The sequence below is a fragment of the Silurus aristotelis genome (genome assembly GCF_946808225.1).
Source record: "Silurus aristotelis genome assembly, chromosome: 16".
Taxonomy (NCBI): domain Eukaryota; kingdom Metazoa; phylum Chordata; class Actinopteri; order Siluriformes; family Siluridae; genus Silurus; species Silurus aristotelis.
Window position 1 is genome coordinate 20,592,123 of NC_139589.1, and position 23,359 is coordinate 20,615,481.

General features: G+C 37.5%; 2 protein-coding genes across 8 annotated transcripts in view; both read right to left on the reverse strand.

Annotated features, from left to right (window-relative positions):
• LOC310738707 (uncharacterized protein) overlaps positions 1–4,035 on the reverse strand; it is a 71,809-nt gene extending 67,774 nt beyond the window's left edge. Inside the window, exon 1 of the mRNA XM_083563937.1 lies at positions 3,763–4,035. Within this exon, the coding sequence (XP_083420063.1) occupies positions 3,763–3,892 (130 nt within the window). The 5' untranslated portion in view covers positions 3,893–4,035. The remainder of the gene's footprint in view (positions 1–3,762) is intronic.
• A 5,237-nt stretch (positions 4,036–9,272) lies between these two features.
• The window catches only part of cacna1bb (calcium channel, voltage-dependent, N type, alpha 1B subunit, b), a 130,046-nt gene continuing 115,959 nt past the window's right edge, over positions 9,273–23,359 (reverse strand). For all 7 annotated transcript variants that reach the window (XM_083563932.1, XM_083563926.1, XM_083563927.1 and 4 more), the window contains 10 exons: positions 19,971–20,076; positions 19,681–19,788; positions 18,232–18,341; positions 17,398–17,561; positions 17,198–17,294; positions 16,484–16,594; positions 14,481–14,519; positions 11,008–11,245; positions 9,973–10,202; positions 9,273–9,832 (listed from right to left, as the gene is read on the reverse strand). In XM_083563932.1, coding sequence (XP_083420058.1) covers positions 9,299–9,832; positions 9,973–10,202; positions 11,008–11,245; positions 14,481–14,519; positions 16,484–16,594; positions 17,198–17,294; positions 17,398–17,561; positions 18,232–18,341; positions 19,681–19,788; positions 19,971–20,076 — 1,737 coding nt within the window. In that variant the 3' untranslated portion in view covers positions 9,273–9,298. The remainder of the gene's footprint in view (positions 9,833–9,972; positions 10,203–11,007; positions 11,246–14,480; positions 14,520–16,483; positions 16,595–17,197; positions 17,295–17,397; positions 17,562–18,231; positions 18,342–19,680; positions 19,789–19,970; positions 20,077–23,359) is intronic.

Here is a 23,359-nt window from a genome sequence, read left to right on the forward strand (position 1 = left end):
CTACTCCTAATCCTCCTACAGTGATTTTCTGTAAACTTGTTTTACCCTCTTTAAGTCAACAAGACTGAATTAAAGAGCGAGATACAAACAGAAACACACATAAAGGAGACTGAAGCTAAAACCATGCATCTGAGACCAACACCAAAGACACAGAGACACAAATAACTACAGGTGATTTCAGCATGTTACTATGGCTGCTGCAATACTGTTTAGACTAACAGAAACTAAATCGACCCCAACGTGTCATTATAGCCATCTGTACGGCATTTACAAGAAGTGCAGGCTATAACAAGTATATCAGACTTCCCAGTAGGAAATGGTTCGTTTTCCATCCAGAGCCAATTTGGCCACGTGCCACTTCTGACATTTCAGACTAACGCTTTTGTTAAGCTTATCTCATCATACGGTACGGCAACACTCAGGGTCAGATTCTACTTTGAGGAGTGATCGCACAAGGACAGCATTTGCACAAGCTTTAAAGCCGAGCTGACGAGTCTGTTTAATGATTTGCGATCAATTCAAAAAATCAACCTATGATACAGAACACAAATGTTCATTTGAGAGTAGCTTTAACTGTTATTGGCTACTTCATTCCTAAACTCAGACCAACATCATGTCTCACATGATTTCACAAAATATTGTATCCTATAACACAATAAAAGGCATCCAAAGTGTTAATCTTACATACACAGGTTTATGAGTATTGGCTAGCTAACTATAGACTACAGACTACATTATATTCATAAATATGGTAAATTATACCTACAATTAAATACAGTCCCCACATTTTCTAAAGATGAAACAACATAATATTTAACAATGCAGCAACTCTACTGAAACAAAGCAGAAATTTCTAGCATCTATAGACTCCGGAAATGTCCCTTTATGGCAATAATCTCCTTCAAACACTTTGTTGTGAGCAGTGTTTCGAAGGTCTTCAAGCCCATTCCTTTATACAAAGATCTTTCAGTTCATGCAGAAATTCAGGAGGACTTGCTTGAATGGTCTGCGTCACTTCACAAGGAGGAGGTCAGGATTTATCCTTGAACAAGCCACTCTGTTCATTTACTCCTGTGTTTGGATGAATGTCGTGGTGCGTGACGCCACTGCCTGATAGTTGTTTACATGACGACATGGTATAGTGTGATTACTTGAAACCGCTTGATAGTAGCTGCATCCTCAATAATTGCAGACCCTGCGGTGGTAAAGCTGCAATCACTATACTCTCTTTACCATGCTTTGAAGTTGGTATATGTTTTTTTGTTTGTTTTTTTTATTTAGGTTTGTTTTCATTGTTTTTTTTTGCAAGCATCTTGCTGTGTATATATTTTCCAATGTTTTCAATTTAATCTGAATTTACAAAACATCAACATCCAGTGGGGTAAAACGTACTACAGCAGCCAGCCACTAGAGGGCTTCAGAGACATTTTGGGGTAACTTCTGAACAACCTTTTCAATACTGAAGGCTGATTAAGATGAAGGGGAAGAAATCTAATCAAGACCCAATTTTTACAAACACAGAAGAAACAATTTAAGCTTCTTTTATTCCTTAGTATGTGGCTATTTATGAACAAACCAAAATATTTGCAAAAGATGTGATTATCATATGTGTTTTATAGAAAGGATTAGATGGCTCTGATCTAAGATGCTGAGATGTGACAGCAATATTTAATGTTTTAAATTAAATTAAACTGCAATTACGATATTTTAAAGCACAGGTGGTGCATTTTTGTAGCCAGTATGAAATGCCTACTGTACATCAAGACTGAAACAACAGTAAAATATTGTAGCTGAACCAAACTTAACCTAAAGAATAAATTTAAAGTTAATTGGTATTATCCATAAATCCATAGGCATACATTATTTTCAGCCATAAGCACACATGTACCATATCTGCAGTGCAATATATGGTACCTGATATAACTCATACGATGTGATAGATTGCTTCAAAGCAAAACCCTTGCAGTGTCAGTGATACATGATGTGTCAAAAGCTTCGTAAAGAATTTCTTCAAACTGACTCAGATGCATGCAGGGTTGAATGTGCTTTACGTCAGCTTTAAGCGTATAGAAAACTCAAGCACAGCTTGACCCTCATTAGACACGACTGGTTTTACAGCTGCACTGTAAACGGGATCAAAAATTCTACATGAATTAGTGGCTGCCTCACATAAATCAAGTGTGACTCCTCAGGGACTATTATGTTTCTAATGGTTAAGAACAGGCTGCGTTGTTATGCTACTCATGTTAATCTAAACTGCATGTGATGAAATCATTCAGGAGTAATCAGGTGTATAGATTAATCCAGCAATCTTTTTTCTTTTGTCTAGTATACTATAACATCTAAACTTCAATTGAATTGTATAGCGTTTTGAAACAATGCACATTGTCCCAAATCAGCTTTATGGAAATAAGTAAAAAAAAATTCAAACAATTTACAAAAAATATACATTTTGACATTTATAAATTAGTTTCAAAGTGTCTTCCTAATGTGCATGCAAATGGGAAAGAAAAACTCCCTGAGATGGAATGAGGAAGAAACCTTGAAAGGAACCAGACTCAAAAGGAAAACCATCCATTAATTGTAATTCATTCATTTATGAGGTTGTCAACTGATTTTGTGAATAAAGTCTACGTGTTTTCATATTAATGCACCGTTCGTGTTTGATCTGCTCACTATGTTTTACAATTAACATGTACATTTGGGGGAAAGAAGGTAAATGCTGTATGAGTGAGCTTTTGGTTCATGGTGGTTTAACTTGGTAAGCTATGATCAGATAAAGTGCAAAAATTAGACGCCATTGTAGTGCACCTAAAAGCAACCATTTTTTTTTTTTCACAAATATGTCCAAAACAGACGTCACTTTCAACTATAAAACCCCCTCACATTTAATTATTTAAGTAGTAACTTTTTTTTAAGCTGTTGAATTATTCAGCAACTCATTCTCTTCATGTATAACAGGACCTCCGCCATCTTAAATATTTAAGTATTTAAAGAAGAATAAATAAAATTTAGGAGAATAATCATTATTGCATCATGTGTGTATGCACTTCCTTATTGCATCAAGGTGCATTCCAGGTGCAAACTGGTCACATGACCAACTGCATCACCCACACAAAAAGCATTTATATAAAATCAGGGTAATGTATAATTTTATTTATTTGAAGGTATGTTTTTATAATTATATTTCCAGCTATTTACAGGTATTTCATTTGAATTTAGAATAAATACGGTAGGTTTAAGTTGCATATTTCAACATGCAAAGATATTCTTTAACTGTGACTTTTTTCTATAAGTTATAACCCAATTCTATTCTATAGAAATCCGTCTTCATCATGTAATCATGAAATTCAGAAGTCTCCAATCACCAGAGACAGAGGATCATTTGGGTCACATAGAAAGACCAGAAATGTTCGAAAGTATTATTTCATTTCCATTGTATTGACTTTTGCAGTTTGCAATGTGTTTTATTTTTAAAAAAAAGGGGAAAAAAGGAATTACAATGTCAATTTCCTGTCATTTTTTAAATTACATACTCTATGTAATAATTACATTTATAATTAAATCTCCCGTGTCTGGTCCATGAAAAACTAAATTAAAGCTGGTCCATGACGCAATAAAAAGTTTGATGTAGCCTATTTTAATATGCAAATAAATGCATGACGTCATCTGACGACTTTTTCCATCCTATTTTCCTCTGAAAAGATGAAGCAATGCTACTTACATTACATTTGTATGTGTATTTAATGAATGAGTTCCTACCTGCTGGCAGCATCCCTGAGCCCAGCTCCACTTCCGGCCACTCAGTCGGCAGAAGGACAGTTGGACTGCAATTGACGCATTTAGCCAAAAAAAAAAGAAAAAAAGCCAATAATGTGGCTTTCAGTGGCATAATTAATGTTTTTTTAACAATGCGGAAAAAATGTAAGTAATAATGTTTAAAAAAATTTGCAACTGTAGCTAATTTAACACCTCCATCCCCTGACAAAGCGACTGTTTTTTAATTGATTTTTAAGCGTATTAGAATTATTCTGTATAAAAAAATTGCCTTAATGTCGAAATTTTTTTTATTTATTTACTTACTAACTAAATTAATTTTATTTAAAAAATTACGCTAAATTTTTCTGTCAGCGTTTGAACCCTCACAGACTTCGCGGCTGCCCAGGCACGCGACCTTTCCTCGCGCTGCCAGCGCGCGCCTTCACAAGAGCTGTCGGCGGCACTCACAGAGAAGCCCCGCCCACTGTTGTTTTCGACCAATGAACGGCGTGTCCGCAAAAACGGCCCGCCCACCAAAGGGGTTTTCTGAAGAGGACGTTAGATAGATAGATAGATAGATAGATAGATAGATAGATAGATAGATAGATAGATAGATAGATAGATAGATAGATAGATAGATAGATAGATAGATAGATAGATAGATAGATAGATAGATAGATAGATAGATAGAACCTTTTAAATACAATACTATGCACTATTATTTCATAAAAGTCATATTTTTGTATAAAAAAGAATTTCATCTTATTACAATAATAAACAACATTGAGAGGTTACTGTATGCTATCCTTCTAATTAGAGATTAACAAATATTTGATATGTAATAAATGCAGGTCATGTAGAACACTAGAAAATGTTTACAAATACGCAATATATCAGAAAATAAGTATTTAAGGTAAATATGACATGGCATGATTGTGCCGTTTAAGCAGAGGTTGTAGTGGACAAATTTTTTTTTCATTTCATCTTCTCCCGCTTATCCGTAATTCGGGTCGCGGGGGCAGCAGTCTAAGCAGATTCCCCAGACACTTCTCTGTGTCCAGGGATCGGGCTGTCAAGACCCCCGCCTTTGACTGCTGCCCAATCCTCTCAGCACCGGTCCCTTACGGTCCCTCCTGCAGGTGGTGAGCCCACGGGAAGGCGGCCCCACGTCGCTCCGACGTCACGGTCCTTGGTTTATTTATCTCGTAAGGGTCCCCTGGAGCATAGAGGGTTAAGGGCCTTGCTCAAGGGCCCAAGAGTGGCAGCTTGGCGATACTGGGGCTTGAACCCCCGACCTTCTGATCGGTAACCCAGCGCCTTAACCGCTGGAGCCACTCCCCCCTGTAGTGGACACAGTGAACCTGAATATTCATCCATAAAGATGAAACAAATTGACAGATTCTACCTGTTGGGTCTTAACTTGAATGAGTGAAAGAAACCAAAAGAAGTCGTTTAATAAAATTTTTATTAATTTAAGTATTTTTGTATATTCGTTTATACTCTTTTCAGTTCAGTGGTACAAAATGAAAATGAACGGTGAATAAGCAGACAGACGATGAACACTGGTGGTGCCTGATCTGCTTGAAAACTTTAGTTTAGTTCCATGCTTCCGTAGCCTGAACGTAATTTTCTCTTTTGTTCAACACGTCTTTTACACAAAAGGTCTACAATGAGTTTCTCTAATTTACTCCCACAAAAATGTTTCAATCAAAAAATTTTGTATAAAAAAAGGCAGTGAACCATCATATGAATCGAACATAAAATATGTCAAACATATATTTGTACATGCACATGTCATCATAACATGCAAACATTACACAATGTCCACAGGTCAACTGAACGAGGTATAGCATGAGGACGAGAAAATGGTGCTGTGTTCAATTTGGCACCTGTCAGAAAGTTAGAATATAATAATTATTTGTATTTTCTTTTTCATAGGAATGGCTTTAGAATAGTTACAGATATACTAGGTGCACAAATCGCATCTCCCCTTTCAAAAAAAGGAGATTAAAAGGTAAAACATGGGTCAAAGATTGATCAATATGAAGTTGATTAGTTGCGAATAAAACTCTAAATCAAACACCAATTATTTAAGAAAAAAAAAAAAACACTTGGACTGTACTGAGGCAAACACCACAAATCGAAATTATTATTATTTTTTTTTTAAGACAGGGCAATGGCATGCATTTGTCCTGTTTATACAATTTTCAACAACTACTTGGCCTCACTGCATTTCCAGTAAACTGCGTGTCACGCACAGCGTTCAACTCAATGAACAGAATTGTTTTGGTCCCAGATCAGAAAGCTAACGCTACAGAGGATGAGGAACGATTATAAAGCGTCACCTTGTTGCATAGCCTCGCTGTACTGTTTCTCAACAGCCATCTCATCCCTCTACATACAGGACACAGGAAGCTTGCTCGAGAAATATCATCGACACCACTTTATCAGGAAACCCCTTTAGCACTGCTCATTTCTGCAATGATTCAGCCAATCAGCCAACCATGTGGCAGCAGTGTGATGTATAAAAGAGTGCAGATACAGGAGAAGAGTTTCAGTTCATTCTGTTTAATGTGATCTCAGTGCCTATGGTTTAGTTCAGGGGGTCCCCAAACTTCTATCTGTGAGGAGCAAATAAATTTTCCTTTATTAAATGGGGGGCAGGTCGGTCTGTAACAGTAAATGACATGGTCCGGAGTGACTATCAGTATTATAGTGGAGATTTCATTATGATTTCATTTTCATTTCATCTTCTCCCGCTTATCCGTAATTCGGGTCGTGGGGGCAGCAGTCCAAGCAGATTCCCCAGACACTTCTCCGTGTCCAGGGATCGGGCTGTCAAGGCCCCCGCCTTCGACTGCTGCCCAATCCTCTCAGCACCGGTCCCTTACGGTCCCTCCTGCAGGTGGTGAGCCCACGGGAAGGCGGCCCCACGTCACTCCGACGTCACGGACCTTGGTTTATTTATCTCGTAAGGGTCCCCTGGAGCATAGAGGGTTATATATATATATATATATATTTATTTATTTTTTTTTTTGCTATAGAAATCAAAACATTTATTTACTTATGCATATGGGTGAATCTAACAAATAATTAGACTACATTAATAACTAAGGGAAATTGTACTTTTAAAGCCAACCTTTATTTTCAAATACAGATATGATATGATATTTTGAAAAAATTCAATTAAAATATATATGTCTCACGCATTTTTCAGAGGGCCGTTCCAAATGTGGGGGCGGGCCGTAGTTTGGGGAGCCCTGGTACAGGGGGTGGTGTGAGTATTTCAGAAAATAGCTAATCTCCTGAGATTCAGAGTAAAAGAGGGTAGCAATTCTGTGGGTGGAAACATCTTTTTTAGATGCACAGAGTAGAATGGTTAGACTGATACAAGCTTGCTGGATGCACAAACTCAAATAACCAGCAGAAAAGCACCACACTGTGCAAAACAGGCAACATCTTGATGCTGATTGGCTACAACTGCTCTGATCACATCAGGTTCCAGTCTTGTTAACCGAGAACAAAGATTTGAGGCTGAGTGGACACAGGCTCAAAAAATCCAGACAGATGAAATTTGGCAAAGCCTTAGCAACGTTGTTCTAATTTTCATCTTTCTAGTTTCTGCATGTATCAACTGTAACTTCAGATTGCTGCAATCAGCTGACAGGACTGAAACCTGATGTGGTCTTTTGCTAATTTAGCTTAATGGTTTGCCATGTTGTTCATCCTGAAATGCTTTTTTTGTGGTTATATTAGTTATCATAGACTATGTCGTGAACAAGTCAAGTCATTTACCCCTAAACTACAGAGAAAGAAAAGTTTCCTCTATAGAAAACAGCAGCTTTTGATCAGCAAAGCCACAGTCAAATTCACTCAGAGGTTCTTCCCCACAAGCTGACATATGATGTGAACATTAACTGAAGCTGATGCATCACACTGCATGACTGGCTGATTGGAAAACTGCATCAATCTGCAAGTGAACAGATGTTCCTATTAAAGTTAGTGCATGTTACCAATAAACAACATTTTGTCTTGTTATACAATGATAAGGTGTTCAGAATCTATTAAAATCATCAAATATTACACAAAGAACTGTATCTCCCTTGTTTACTAAAAAAGGGTTCAGCAAAAGTAATTGGATTTTGGATAGTTTGATCAAAAAGTACATGATTTTAATGAATATATCTAATATAAGGAATGTAATTTATTATTCCTACCAAAACGCATTTATTCTCTCTTGACTCCATGTAATTTATTTCATCTAATACTAGAAAGGCAACAGCTTACCATGTACTCTTTGGCAAAATAAAACGTACATCACACACTGGAATGTTACAACAACACCAACGCCAAATGCAGAAACTCCTAACATGCATTCGTTCCGGATGTAGCGAAAAATCTCTGGGTCGTAGAATTATCTTTCATTCATAGTTACAGTACCTTCTCAAAGCTACGTTGTTGATGCTATCGCCCCTGCAGTTTACAGATTTTTTGCTCCTGTGTCTCAAATACTTTCACACACAAACATCTAGTATAATCTCACTTATATGCTCTCTTTTGTGCAACAACATCATCTCTGGCTTGCTATCATAACAGGCTATCATATTTTTAAGGAACAATAATCTGTGACATTTACCTACAGTGTACAGTATCCAGTATTTGCCTTTTTCTCAAGTTGTAATGCAACACAATACATCATACCCATACAGTAATTAACCTTGAAGGTTAGGCACTTGGTATTTTACCACTTGAGGGTAATAAAGTATTAAAAAAAAAAAAAAGAGTAGACTTTACAAGACACCGAGTGACACACTTCATGTACAAAGTACAAAAAGGAACTCTGTGAAAAGATGCGTACTCTACTGCATTCTCTTTCAAAACTAATTACAATTTGGCGCGTGTTCGCTGTTTTTTTTCTTTTAGCTACTGGGAGCATTTTATCTGTGCCACTTTGCAAGAGGAAGAAAACAGCATAAAGCAGCAGCAGGAAACAATTAAGACAAAGACAAAAAGGACATATAACCTTTTCAAGAACTATAGTGAGGTCCAGGTTCCTAACGATACCATATAAATGAGCAGAAGTCCTGCACTTTCATTATAGATTGTGCTTTCTAATCAAACATGGCTGTATCTACCCTCTGGCCTCTGCCGAGTTTAGCCCTATTAATATGATTCCAGAGGACAGAGGGCAGTGTTTGCTGAGGACCTAGCTGAAGTATTTCTCCTTTTCAGTGGCAGCCAGGGCTCATCTTGGATTATCGAAGTCATTATGGCACTCATATTTTCACAATCTGTTTGGAGAGAACCATAAAAGAGGGAATATCATCATGCCACATTCATAAAAAAAAAAAATCTGAACTTCCTCAACCTTCCTCAATGTATCATGAGGCAAAGATGATAAAACTCATCCTGCACATATTAAAGACACATTTTTGACTATATATATATATATATATATATATATATATATATATATATATATATATATATATATATATATATATATATATATATATATATATATATCGTCACCATTTTGTCAGCACCAGTCATCTTTCTCTGTATCCTGATAACTTGGGGAAATCCTGGCACTGGAGCCAAGAGATGTACTAACGCCTAGGGTGAAATGGTACCCGTTAGGCACTCCGCTCCGGCTGTGCTGAAGCATGGACGACACCGCGCCAGTGGACGAATGGGTGGCAGAGACTGTCCTCGGAAAGCGTCCTGAGCTGTAGGTGCTCAAAGCGTCATGGAAATCTTCGGCCTCGGACAGGTGGGAGTCTCTCTGCAGGGGGCCAAGATTTGGGTCAGATCCGATTCGAGTGACAGGCACAGGAGATGGTTGGTAAGTGATGCCGAGCAAGGCGTCGTGCTCGGACTGCCCGCGGCTTAGATAGGTGGGGACCGTCCCGGATGAGCGGGTGGCCATTTGTAATGGGGAGGCGCTGGTTGACTTAAAAGCCACCGCAGGCCTTGGGGTGAGCGGTGTCTGAGGAAGTTGCCTCCTTCCACGGCATGGTGTACTGGAGCCTGAGGTGAAGACCACTGGGCTGCCCTTAGCTAAGTTAACACCCTGCGAAATAAAATAGCACAGAATACAAATCAGAAGTAGACAAGCCAAGTCATACAGACATACCAAACCAAAGAATCTTACGGTTTTCTAGACGGATGTAACGATTTGGTTACAATACAGGTATTTCGACTATTAAGTACCGTTTTGAATCTGTTGGAATCATGTGGCTCTCCAGGAGAAGTCGATCTACTTGGCCCAGGTGATCGGCTGTGACAGTACTCTCTATTTCCATAACGATCACATGAGTAGTAACGCTGTTTTCTGTCGGTTACCGAAGCTGAATTGTGCTTCCTCTCATGAGAGCGTCCTCGGTCTCTCTCCCGTTCACGCTCTTGATCCCACGGCTCGTTGCTCATATCTGTCGTCGTATCTAAAAACGTTCGAAATTTAAAGACATGATCACATTAATGAACTAGATTCAAACACAACCTGAATGAATAGCATGATAAGAACAGTAAGTAAAAAGTCATTTTTCCTATCAGCTTCTGTAGCAGTCATGCTACATGCTCTTGATGCTTGTCTAGAAAGACACCTGCACACATTTCGGAGCTGTTTCTGTCCACTGTGCAGAGAACAAAGGTGGACAAAGTACACAAAACATGTACTTGAGTTAAAGTAGCGATACGCCAGGTAAAATATTGATCCAGTAAATGTTTTCCATTTAAACTTTCACTTGAGTAAAAGTACAAAAGTATTTGTCTTCAAATGTACTTACTACTAGGGTCTATTATGGCTGTAATGTTTCTATTATAATTTTTCTCACAAGACTCTTTCCTTAATCAACTCATTGAAAGCCAGAATGCAAAGACCAGGGTGACAGGCAAGTCATTTCTACCTCATGGTTTATTTCCAGTGTGCTTCCAGGGTAATCTGGAGACTAGGTTTCATCAAAAATCTCCTTTCCCAGGGTACCATTTAAGACAACATTCCTGTCATGTTCCAACAAGATACAGCTGGGATACATAACTCATACTAAATTACTGTCCTAAAACATTTATTTTCTAGATCACTACACTGTACATATTGCTCTGGGCAGAAATAATGCTGTGTTTGTATATGACTCAAACATGATACACAACCATGACTTACCAGCACAAAACGATTCTTTTCACTATGCTTTTTTTCTAATTGTGTCTGGCCAAATAATGTCTTACAGATTGTGTGCTTTTCCTTACCCACAAAGCCAGGCTGTTCCTCACTAATAGCTCGGTCCAGGGATTTATTTTTCTTGTCTCTGCGGCGGTGACATCGATGATGATGATGATGTTGGTGCACTCTGTCTCTCTCTTTCTCCTGATTCTGTGCCGCTGGCGGACGCTCCAATGCATATTCTCTCAAATTCAACTCTGTCCCACCTTTCTGAGAAGCCAGTGATGAAGCCGAGCGGCGCATGGGACTGCCGTCTGTGATAGGCTTTGAGATGGAGAAAAGAAAACAGAGGGATGAGAGAACTAGAGTTTTAAAACATGCATGATCGACACTTCAGAACAGTCAGTTCAGAAATATATTTGTAGAATTTGTGATAGACTTGTTGCAAACCAGCTCACAAGTGGTTTGCTAAAAACACTTTCAATGCACAGTCCATGCCTATCACTGAGAAACACACACACACACACACACACACACACACACACACACACACACACACACACACACACACACACACACACACACACACAGACACACAGACACAAACACATAGGAGAAGAGCACCATCAGATGCAAACACTCAGTTGTATGAGTGCTGTCATCAAGATTCTTCTTAACCTTCACAGTTGCTGTTCTAAAGTATCCAAAAGCCCAGCATTAACATTAGCACAATGGAAATCTGTTGACAAATGTGCTCTAAAGTGTCTTTTACTCTACAAATAAAACACAAACCTGAATTCACCTTTAACAAGACAACGTTATAAATAAAAAATAAAAAAATCAGTTTGAGTTTGAAGTTTGAAACAGTACTAATTGCTATACACTCTATGCACTATTAGATATATATTAGATTGTTGTTACATTTGACATGGCATTAGTGAAGTTCATGTCAATGTTAGCTAAAGAACAATCCTTAAACCCTCATGAATGGCGTAAAAAAACAAAACAAAACAGTATACTCTGTGCAGATTACAGTTACCAATATCCCCTCCTGCAGCCAGGTCTGAGAATGGTCTCTGCAAGTACTGTCTGGTGACCAGACCACCCGGGAGCCTTCTTGTTTATGAATCAACTGCAAGATGAATAGGGGGTTTTGAACAAATTAGACTTTGGCAGAGAAAACTTCAGCAACATGGAATATCTCTTTGATTGTGATGTTAGAGTCAGGTAATGAGATATGCGCTCCTCAGCCCGCCGGTCACCAATGTTCCTTCCTTGGACCAATTTGATAGATACTGACCACTGCAGACCAGGAACCTCCCACAAGAGCTACAGTTTTGGAGATGCTCTGACCCTGTCGTCTAGCCATCACAATTTAGCCCTTGTCAAACTCGCTCAAATCCTTACACTTGCCCATTTTTCCTGCTTCTAACATGTCAACTTTAAGGATAAAATGTTCACTTGCATCCTAATATATCCCACACACTAACAAGTGCCATGAGGAAGAGATAATCGGTGTATTCACACACAAATCATATTGTTATCTAGTCATATGTTATGCCAGGTCGTGTATATTAGATCTAGTGATCCTCACATTTTAATTCAATTCCTGTATCAAACTTCTTTACTATGATTGGTTTCTCTTTTTCTCCAAAGTTCCTACAGGCGAAATTTGGCTTGTCTCTATAAGACTTAAAGTTTTAGAAAATTTAAAACTCTAAACAAGGCAAGCTGAAAAAGATCTCAAGAGGACACTACCTAATGTTTCTGAGGGATTTCATTGTAATGTTGGGATTAACGAAGGTACTCGAAGGGGTATCACTTAAAGAAAAATATATCGCAGATATGAACCTGAGCAGTGGCCTGTTAGACATCTGCGCAAGCCACGAATTGTCAAGAACAAACACTTTGTACAGACACAAGGTTGCTCAATAACAAAATGAGCTCCAGAGCACCTCCAGGCAAAGGTTAATGATTGAGATGTGATTTTATCATCAAAATTGAAACCATATGTTTTGAACACTTGGCTAATTAGAGAAGCAGAGCTGTCAGCTGATCGCCACTTGGTGGTGAGTTGGAATTGTTACACACAATGCTGACCAGATTGAGCTGAAAACCCAGGAAAGTCTTCCAAATCATTGACGAAATCTTTGGTGTAAAACAAATTTAAATTCTACCCTGAAGAGTACGTCTCCCTTATATCAAATGAGGTCAGGGGCATTGAATCTGAACACACCATGCTCAATCAAGAGGAAGCTGCAAATGAAGAAGCACATTGAGTAATCCCCTGGGGGTCTCTGGTTCTATTCTTTACTCATTCTATATATAAAGGGAAACAAACATCTCCTCTATGTCCTGAAAGCATATTGTTCTATCCATATCCAAGTTTTCAACCTACACCATTAAATATGCTGGTGTATCTGTTGGACTCTTTGCCCTCCATTTCAATTTTCTACACAGAGATTAGTTGTGTCTATTATCTGTTATATCTATTAGACTGTTCATACTGCACCCTAAAATCTCCAAAATGTGCGCCAGGCCCTTTATACCTTATTACCGCCCAGTCCTTTACCTCCACTTTGTCCTCAAGAGCATATATATATATATTTTCTAATACCTGTTTGACGTTTTAAGCCCTTCATCGAGCATCCTGGAACGCACAACCCCAATTCCAAAAAGTGTTTTGCAAATCTCATAAATGCAATTCAGCATTTGATATGTTTAAATTGAGGAAATGTTACTATTTCCTTACTATTTTAAGGCAAACAAATTAAGTCATGTCTCAAAATTCTGAAATAAATAAGTGTTATTAAAAATAAACAGCTGGAGAAACATTTCGCAACTAATTAGGTTAATTGACGAGAGGTCAGTAGGATGATCAGGTAAATAAATAAATAAATAAATAAATAGTGTTTAGTGCAGAGTTAGAAGTACTTTTTTTTTGTAATTGGGGTTGTATAGTCTAATCCATATAAAAAGCAGATTTTACACTGCAAGTGTGTGAAGAGCTTTGAAAAAAAAAAAGTGTGACTTCATTCTGTAAAACATTTTTTGCGCACATCATTTCCATTATTTTGGTATTTAGGACCAAAATCTTAATATACTCTTACATAAAAATAGATATTGTGATCCCTGTAAAAGCTGAGGGTGTGAAAAGAGAAAACATAATATCTACTGCCTTAACATAAGCCATAATTGTATTTTACTGATACATATACACCCACAAACACACACATAACATCCCATCCCCAAAATGCAAACCATGCTCCTGTGTATATCATGTGTTTGGATATAAAGAACAAGAATCTTTACAAATAATTTCTGGAGCTCTATGTGTTCTGACATAAGCTGGCTATATAAATATCTATATATCTCACAATCAGTGTATGGAACAAGCCAATTAATAGTGGACTGGAATGGGTAAAGCACAGAAAGACCAACACAGACATGATGTGAGTGAGGCTGAGAGGAAAAGATAGAAAGAATAGCAAGAATTAGGAAAAAGCAAAGCAGAAGATAGAGGCAGAGATAGAGAAGGGCTTGGAACATTGGTACATACTGCTAGGTATTTCCCGGTGGTGTGGCGCAACTGGCTCCGCTGTAGGACAGGAAGAGGACACACAGGTGAGGAGAGCAGGGGAAAACACACAGCCAACATTGACTCATTCAGCATCACAGGAGTGGAGGAAGCATTGCCATAATAAAATGTGATGATTCAATAAATCAGTGATCATAATATGAATTAAGAGATCGATAATAAGTTTATTAGAGAAAGTAAGAAAAAGATGCTGTATGACTAATAAATCTGTAATATAAATACAATAAAATTAAACAAATGATAAGAAGTATGGGGAAGCAAAAAAAAAAAAAAAAAAACAGAGGAGGAGGAACAAAAAGTGTCTTAGAAATATATAGAGACATGGGACAAAATGGTGAGCTGTCAGAAATGTGAGAAACATTGAGACAAGAGCAGACAAGAACAGACAGGATCGGACAAGAAACAATACAATATCTTACAATACATGTGGCAGGTGATAAGACAGAGACAAAAATGGTCTTTTGTAGTCTTTATAAAAGGGAAAGCTAAAAAAGACAACATGATGGAGATGATAAAGGAAACAGCTTATATAAAGGTTAAACATAAACCTGGAAATCTGTGTTATTGATTACCAGTACAACATAATCTGAAATACTGAGGGTGCATTGACATGCCACTTAAAAGTACACAATATTCTATTTATTATTATAGCACACCTAAATTACTTAAATAATGTTGAATATTGTGTATACATACCAAACAGTAAAAAAAAGAATACTAATCTATGATTTAATATTTCCTTAAATGCTCATGAATCTATATAGAGATCTGGAGCATTTTGTATTGAATTTTTCCTTTCACAATGTAAGTTCCTCTTTCAGTATCTTTGGTGTTTTTATTGCTTTTCTTTGCTTCATGTTTCCATGAAATAATAAGTCAGAATTATTTCACTTAAAAGTACAGAATGCATTCTCTCTTCTTGTTTATTTTTTTTGTTTCATAATTCACCATATATTGAGATGCTGGCTGTACCATGTAGAAGGAAAAGATACATGACACTAATACCAAGATTCTGTTAATATTAAAAGATTTTAAAAAATAAATAAAAATAATAAAAAAAATTATTAATCTACCTCATTCATTCATTCATTCATTCATTTTCTCCCGCTTATCCGTAATTCGGGTCGGACCTTGATATTTCCCTTGTAAGGGACCCCCGGAGCATAGAGGGTTAAGGGCCTTGCTCAAGAGCCCAAGAGTGGCAGCTTGGCGATACCGGGGCTTGAACCCCAGACCTTCCGATCGGCAACCCAGTGCCTTAACCGCTGGAGCCACCACTCCCCCTAATCTACCTCACTAACTAGAAAATTATAGCAGGAATGTAGAGTGTATAGGCAAATGAGATATTTTATTCCTCTAGATGCCAAATATAAAACAGTTGGGACACTGTGTAAAATGTACATAAAACAGAATGCAATCATTTGCAAATCTCTTAAACCTATATATTAAAACAGAAAACATCAAATGCTTAAGCTGAGGAAATGTACCATTTTAAAGAAAAAAATCAAACTGAGAAAATGTACTGAGATCTGCCATTCATTTCAAAATTGCCTTATTATTGTCTTAAAACATTTGATATGTTTTTATGTTATATTACACCATGAATAAAATATGGGTGTATGAGATTTGCAAATCATTGCATTGCGTTTTTTTATGTACATTTTACACAGTGTCCCAACTGTTTTGGAACTGAGGTTGTACACTTATAGTTATCATAATTATAAGCCTTCAATCATTTACAACCAATGACCTCCCACTTCCACTCTGTTAATTTATTCCATCCATTCATTCCATCTATCCATTCATTCATCCATTCTATCCAATATAATCCAAACATCCACCAGTTTAACTGATTAACAAATTTCATGCTTTCTCCTTCCTTCCTCTTATTCCTTTATCTGTGTAAGTCTCCATAATAGCACTCATTTTTTCTATAAAAAGAAATACAACAATGAGAGGCTTACCTGGAAGCCTGCACTAAGTCTGGGCATTGAGGCTGCCCTCCCGTGGCCCTCCAGTGTGGAGAAGCCCCCTACATCAGAATTATTCTCCATATCGGTCATCTCTACTAATTCCTGTAAGATCCAGACAGTGCACACATACATATGCACAGACACGTACACATGCATCACAGCACAAACAGTACAGAGATATACACATCACTATGGTTCGATGAGGACGTAAATGGGTGATGTGCTTGTTCGAGCCATCGGAGAATGCCATTTCAGGTTTTACTATCTTTTTTTCATGTCAAGTTTTAGGAGAGATTACATCACAAAGCTGTAGATGTTCAGGCTGGCAGTGCAGTATAAACTATCAAAGCTTTTGCTTCTAGGGATTCTGGATTATTCATGGTTACAATGCACTTGTAATTAATTATAGACAAGGGGTAGCTATGCTGTGGGTTACAGTGAACTATACAATCTGTTGTGTACTATACTATAATGTGGGCTTATATGGGGTATAATAGTATAATTGTAATTTTGATTGTATACTTAGTCATAACAGGCTGTACAATGGGATACACAGGGCAATAAGGATCCAAGGCTACAGTGTTGCTTAAGAAGACATTCAATGGATCTACAAACAGCTTTGAGAGACTATGTGGCAAATACATTGCTTGAAACTCACAAGAAGTGGACACCGATCATACAACAGTGATCTGAGTACTCCAATACCTGAGATTCAGTTTTAGGCATATCTTCTAAATAGGCCGAGTTCCTGCCCTTCTGAAGCGTCTCTGCCGAAGAAGAATACTTGATGGTACTGCTTTTTCTGTGATCACACACCGAAAGCGTACACACATTACTGAAATTATTGAAACTTTAAAAAGCAGCCATGACGCCAAGAATGAGTTTGAGGTGCATGAGATACTCACACTGGTTCCCCATTGGTCAAAAGAGGGGTTGTGGGATGGAAGTCTAGCTGTGGAGATGAATCTGTTTGAGAAGGATGTGGCAGTTTGGCACTCTTGAACGGTGGCTCTTGTTCATGTAAATGGGTGAGTGGCAACATTGGCTTGAAGAGAGATCCAATTTTACTCTGCAATGTAGGGAATTCAAGTTCAATTCAAGTTTGTTTCTAGAGCGCTTCTCACAATGGACATCGTCTCAAAACAGCTTTACAGAATGGAAGAATTATAGAAATTATTTTTACATATATTTAGAATTATGTGTATTTATCCCTGATTAGATTGGGGTGACTGTGGCAAGGAAAAATTTCCTTAGATGGTATGAGGAAAAAACCTTGAAAGGAACCAGACTCAAAAACAGAACCCACCCCTATTTGGGTCACACCAAGTGTGTGATTATAAATCATTAAACCATAACAAACACTGGACAGTGAAAAATATCATGAGCACTGAAGTGTGTGATTATACAGTCAGTTGGAGTTGTGGAACCAGGTTCTCCCTGTAACAACTGATAAATTAGATAAACATCTAAAATCATTAGAGATTTAACATCAACTTCTCTATGCCAGAGCCTTTAATAAACGTTTAATGATGGAGAGAGGGCATGGGTCTCCTTTACTGGTGCTCAACACAGTTTTATGGTTCAAGCAATGAAGAGGCCTCCAGGCCGCAATTCCTTCTAATGTATTTTAAATACAGACATCTCTGTTAAAAACAATCGTATATAATAATGATAGATTTGTTCACGAGTCCAGTGGATTGATCGCTTGTGTTGTACTAAAATGTGTATGTGTGGAGTACCAGTGTGCCTGAAGTGGGCTGCTGCTCCTGGAGTCTTTTGGCCCGGTTCTGCTTGTAGTAATCAAAGATCATCAGCGCAGCATATACTTTCCCAACCGTCAGCTCGTTATCTGATATACATGGAGAAGTTACGATGTGAGGTGTGGCATGTTTCTGTGTAGTTATATGACCTCATTCAGTAGCAGTTAAGGCTCAAAGAAAGAGAAAGGTCACGTGAGTTCAATTAAATCAAATCAATGGAAGTACCATCACTATAAGCATACCATACAATCTTACCGTTCCCTTAACCTCAGCTACATCACTTAAGTACATACTGTAAATGTTTACATGCCCAAAGAGGGAAATCTACATATTTCAGATGAAGACTGGGGAAAATTGTGCAAAATAAAAATTGAAATCTACAAGCTCAGCCATGTGTTGAGAATGTTGCGGCTACGGCGAATTTTAAAATAATCCGCAACTTGCTGTTCCAAATGAAAACCTGCAAATTTTCCGAGACGCAAGTCACAAACCGCGAGTTATCGGGAGTTGACTGTAGATTAACGGTAATTCTTTTGCCAGCCAGTAGAAAAGTAATTACAAAGAAGCAGCTAAATCCTGGACTGCCCACATCTGTGGAGTATATTGATCATTGTAAAAAAGCTTTCCTTTGCTTTAAGAACCAAGATGAAAGATTTAGTTTTTGATATGGAGTAAATGGACTGACTATATATTGTAGAACCAATTAACATAGACGGTGGTCATAAATGGTTTGTAAGTGAATATTTTTCAGACCTACAGTATGAGTAATATCTTCCCTCGTTCATGTACATGGTTGCTGTTAAAATGCTTAGCTCTGTGTTCTATTGTGTAGCTCTATGTTGTGTGATGTAGCTCTATGTTGTTTTATGTCGCCCCAGGGTTCTGGAGAAACCTTATCTTATTTCACTGTGAAATGTGTTAGCAATATATGGCTGAAATGACAATAAAAGCTTTTTGACTCTTGAATCCTACAATTGGGTGCCTTCAACTTTGTGGTAACAGATTGGGAAAAAAAAAATACACATACGGCTAAAAAAGTCAAGTGTCTCAATACTTTTGTCTAAATAATGTAAATAAAGATATGAATATTTATGAATAGTTGTTCACTCCAAACACTTTTTGTAGTTCCACCCATCAAAAAATACTATAAAAAAGTATAAGCAAATAAATTAGTTTTTTTGTTACAAAGAGTTATACAGTTTTCCCAAATTGGGAAAGCCGTAGTATAAAAAGGGTTCATTGTGACTACATGGGTTCAGAAATAAAAAATGAGGAGCAAAGAGAGTAAAACTTAGCATTACACGCCACTAGAGGGCAGCAAATACACACAAAAGTAATCAAAAAGGTTCGGATTATTTAGTGCATTACAGAACACTTGAGCATATTTCAGGTTACCATATTTAATCGGTGTGATATTAACAGGCTTACGTTTATGAGGTGTAACCAGCAAGTCCACAGTTTTTGAAGATAGGCTCGGCCACACCTTATTAATCTCCCTCCTCAAGTCAGCGTCGCATAAACGCTGGGCAAGAACACCTTAAAGACAAGAATTGTGTTCTTACAAGGATTGTGTTTTTATTGACTTCTTCATCATAATATTATGATGAAGGCTAGATACGTGAGCTTGAACAAGTGTCGTGAACGTCAAATGTTAGAGGAGCTGGGAAAAGCAAAGATGTACCACTGCGGAGCTGAGCGGCCATGAAGTGAGCACGCACCTGATGCCAGTTTGATATCCAGGGCGGTGCGTATGAGAGCCATCAGCGTGGACGTAAAGTGGACTGTGTTGTCATCAGCAATGGGCATATTCATCCTCACCAAGCGCTGCAGACAGGTGTATATAAAATCAAGGTCACGTGCACAAGACCAGACTGAAGGAAAATGCTTAACATATTCCTCCAACCGAGTGTGTGTCATGCTGGCTGAAAACACTCTGAGATTAAATATTTATTTATTTTATATTTATTAATTTATAATTTTTTTTATAGAATTGTGAGTTCTTATTCTCAAATCCAGCATATCACATGACTCCGAAGTCCATTTGAAAGAAAAAAATAAATAAAAGAGATGATGACAAAAAAAAAAAAATGATATCATGCAGCATATGTATGTATGAGTATTTCGTTCATAAGCAATCTGGAAAAGCTGTGCATGCATGACATACTATGGACAGTGCATCTGCCCCATCACATATTTAGTCATCTCAAGCTTCAAATTCTAGTCTTATGAAACCTGACCCTATGCTTTTTTGCGAGTTCAATTCACAAAACAATGGGCACTTGATCAGGGCCTCGTTGATTTAGGCTTCTTTCATTAAAAAGAGCACTTGATCGCACTCTGTGTAAACACAGCTGCCCACACGGGCCACAGATTGCTGTCCATGTATGTTTCACATTCACAGCCTGGGATGGATTGCAAAATCGAGCAATTTAAATGCAGGAAGAATGCGGGAGGTTTGCTAATAATGACTGCCTTTTTTTACTTTAATAAAGATACGATAGAGTGAGGTGGGGGAGAAGAGAATTCTGTTGTCACATAGGAGTAAGGTTACAGAGACAAGGAAGAGAAGAACGGATCCACACACAATCAAAAAACAATACACACATAATGACATATTATATATATATATATATATATATATATATATATATATATATATATATATATATATATACATATATATATATATATATATATATATATGACATATATTCATATCCCCTAAACCCCCCCATGCGCCTCTTAACCCCACCCCCTAAAATTTAATGTATGTATTTATTATTTTTTTATTATACCACCCTACAACCATTTTGAACAAGTTGAATCATTTATTATATAACAAACTAATCCTTCAGACCCCAACCACATACTGCAGATGCTATAGATGAATCAATACACTTTGCAAATGCATCATAAAAACGTAAATACCTTGTTCACTCGCATGTCAATGAACGCAGTATTTCCTTAATCCCATGAGCCTCAAATCCTTACGTGAAAGTAAAATCCTCCGGCTCACGTGACTTTTATGGTGTTTCCCTCAGTATCTACAGTACAGTACACCCTGATATACACCTCTGGTCACAATCATATCATCACCAACAGCAACGACACCGCCACCAGCATCCAAACCTGATGACCTTTTTTTACTCATATCTTTGGTTGTATTTGTTTGGAAAACATGACCCGTTTACTCTGAATTATGCATTCGTATTCGGTCACAACAAAGACACATATACTGTGTAACACAACTAAAGGTTACTCAGACAGCAGAAAACCAGGAGACACGAGTGTACAGTGTGGCTACATGGTGATTAGAACAGGGAGATGCAGACAGCAGCAGACAGTCCAGTGCCGCCTTTATTAGACTCAGGCCCGCCTGGGAAGGTGTTTCCACAACAACAAACAAGGGAAAAAAAAAGAAAGAAAGCGCGATTTATGTGTGTGCGTTCATTCGGAGGGATGGCGGGGGAGGGGGTGGCACATCTCGCTTGACTGAACACACATTTACAGCACACTTTCTTTTTCCCCCCCTTTCATCCCAATCAATTCACTTCTCTAAAGCGAGGGCGGGGAGAGGTGTGTACACAAACACTTTGAAGAACACCAAGCCAACACCGTGGAGAGCTGCCTGACAGACACACACACATAAATCTAGGGCAGATAGATGACCAAAGGCTGCTGTCTAGAGAAGTCGCAGCTGTACCAAATTACTGACAAGTGTTTCTGGACTGAATGACCACAGTCTTCGTTTCCTGCTTTGAATCAATAATCACCAGACTATTCAGCTTTAAATATTAAAAGAACGTAACACAATAAAGCAAAACAATTGTTAGATCATATTTTTGCCTTAGCAATTGTTTGCTTGGCATTCTTCAAATGTCTTGTGAATAAAAAATATCAACGAATATCAACTAGTGATGGGAAGATCGGATCGTTTCATTGACTTGGCTCTTTGAATCTGTTTTTGGAGTCATTTAACTCATTTCGTTCCTTTACTCAGAAATAAAATAAAATGTCAAATTTTCTATAAGCAGATCCCCCAATATGTCTAAATACACAAACTTTGACTGTAGTTATACATTTTTATAGTTATAATTCATATATGTATATCTACTTGCATAACATCTATGGGAGTCATGTGATAAAAGAAAGAACAACTCCGATTAGAGTCAAGAATCCTGAGGTAAACTACTCAATTCTGTTTCCTGTACATTTCTGTACATTTTGCGATGCTTTGCAATGATTAATGTCCAGTAGAAAATGAATTATTTTTTGAGACTCGTTCTGCTGAGTCACATTAAAGACTGGTACAAAATGAACGAATCGTTCATGAACAAATCGTCACTAATCTCAACCAATTCAGTTGAAGCTTCTCCATACTGAGGCACAATTAACGTTGTGCTCCCCATTCAGACGACGATTTAAATGATCGCTTTGTAGATTTTTGGAGATGGGGATTTTCAATAGAATGCAGAAAAAGTGCAATCTAGGATTGAAAATACAGACTGGAGAAGTAGACCATTTCTTTTTCTTAGCATAGAAGTTTTTTTAAAAATATACAAAGACTAGTACAATTACATATGAATTCGAAATAACAAACCATATTTGTGATATCACAACCATATGTTTTACTGTCATATAACTAGCACTTAAGCCTGATGCTACGTCTGATTACTGATGCTAGCTACATCAAAATGTACTCCTCACAATGAGCATTTAGGACAGAACTCTCAATATAGATCTATGAGAATTAAAAAAAAATATATTATACTGAATTTTACAACAATGCATTAACCCTCAATTGGAATCCCTATGATGCAACATGGATCTGTTGCTTGGAGCTAATGGAGCAATACTGATTTGGACAGATAGCGATTTCTTTCGCTTGTATTCTGCTGCCTCATGATGAAGCATAAATGCTTTAAAACTAGTTCATACAAAATGTTCCCAAAATAATCATGCCAATCTATATTTAAATATTTTCTTTTGCTTTTGTTTTAATGAAATTTTTTAATCAACTGTAGGTTTATCGCAATATGACAATTCATCACGAGCACAGTTATGAGGGCACATTAATGCAAAGCCAAAAAGTACACAGCACGTAGAA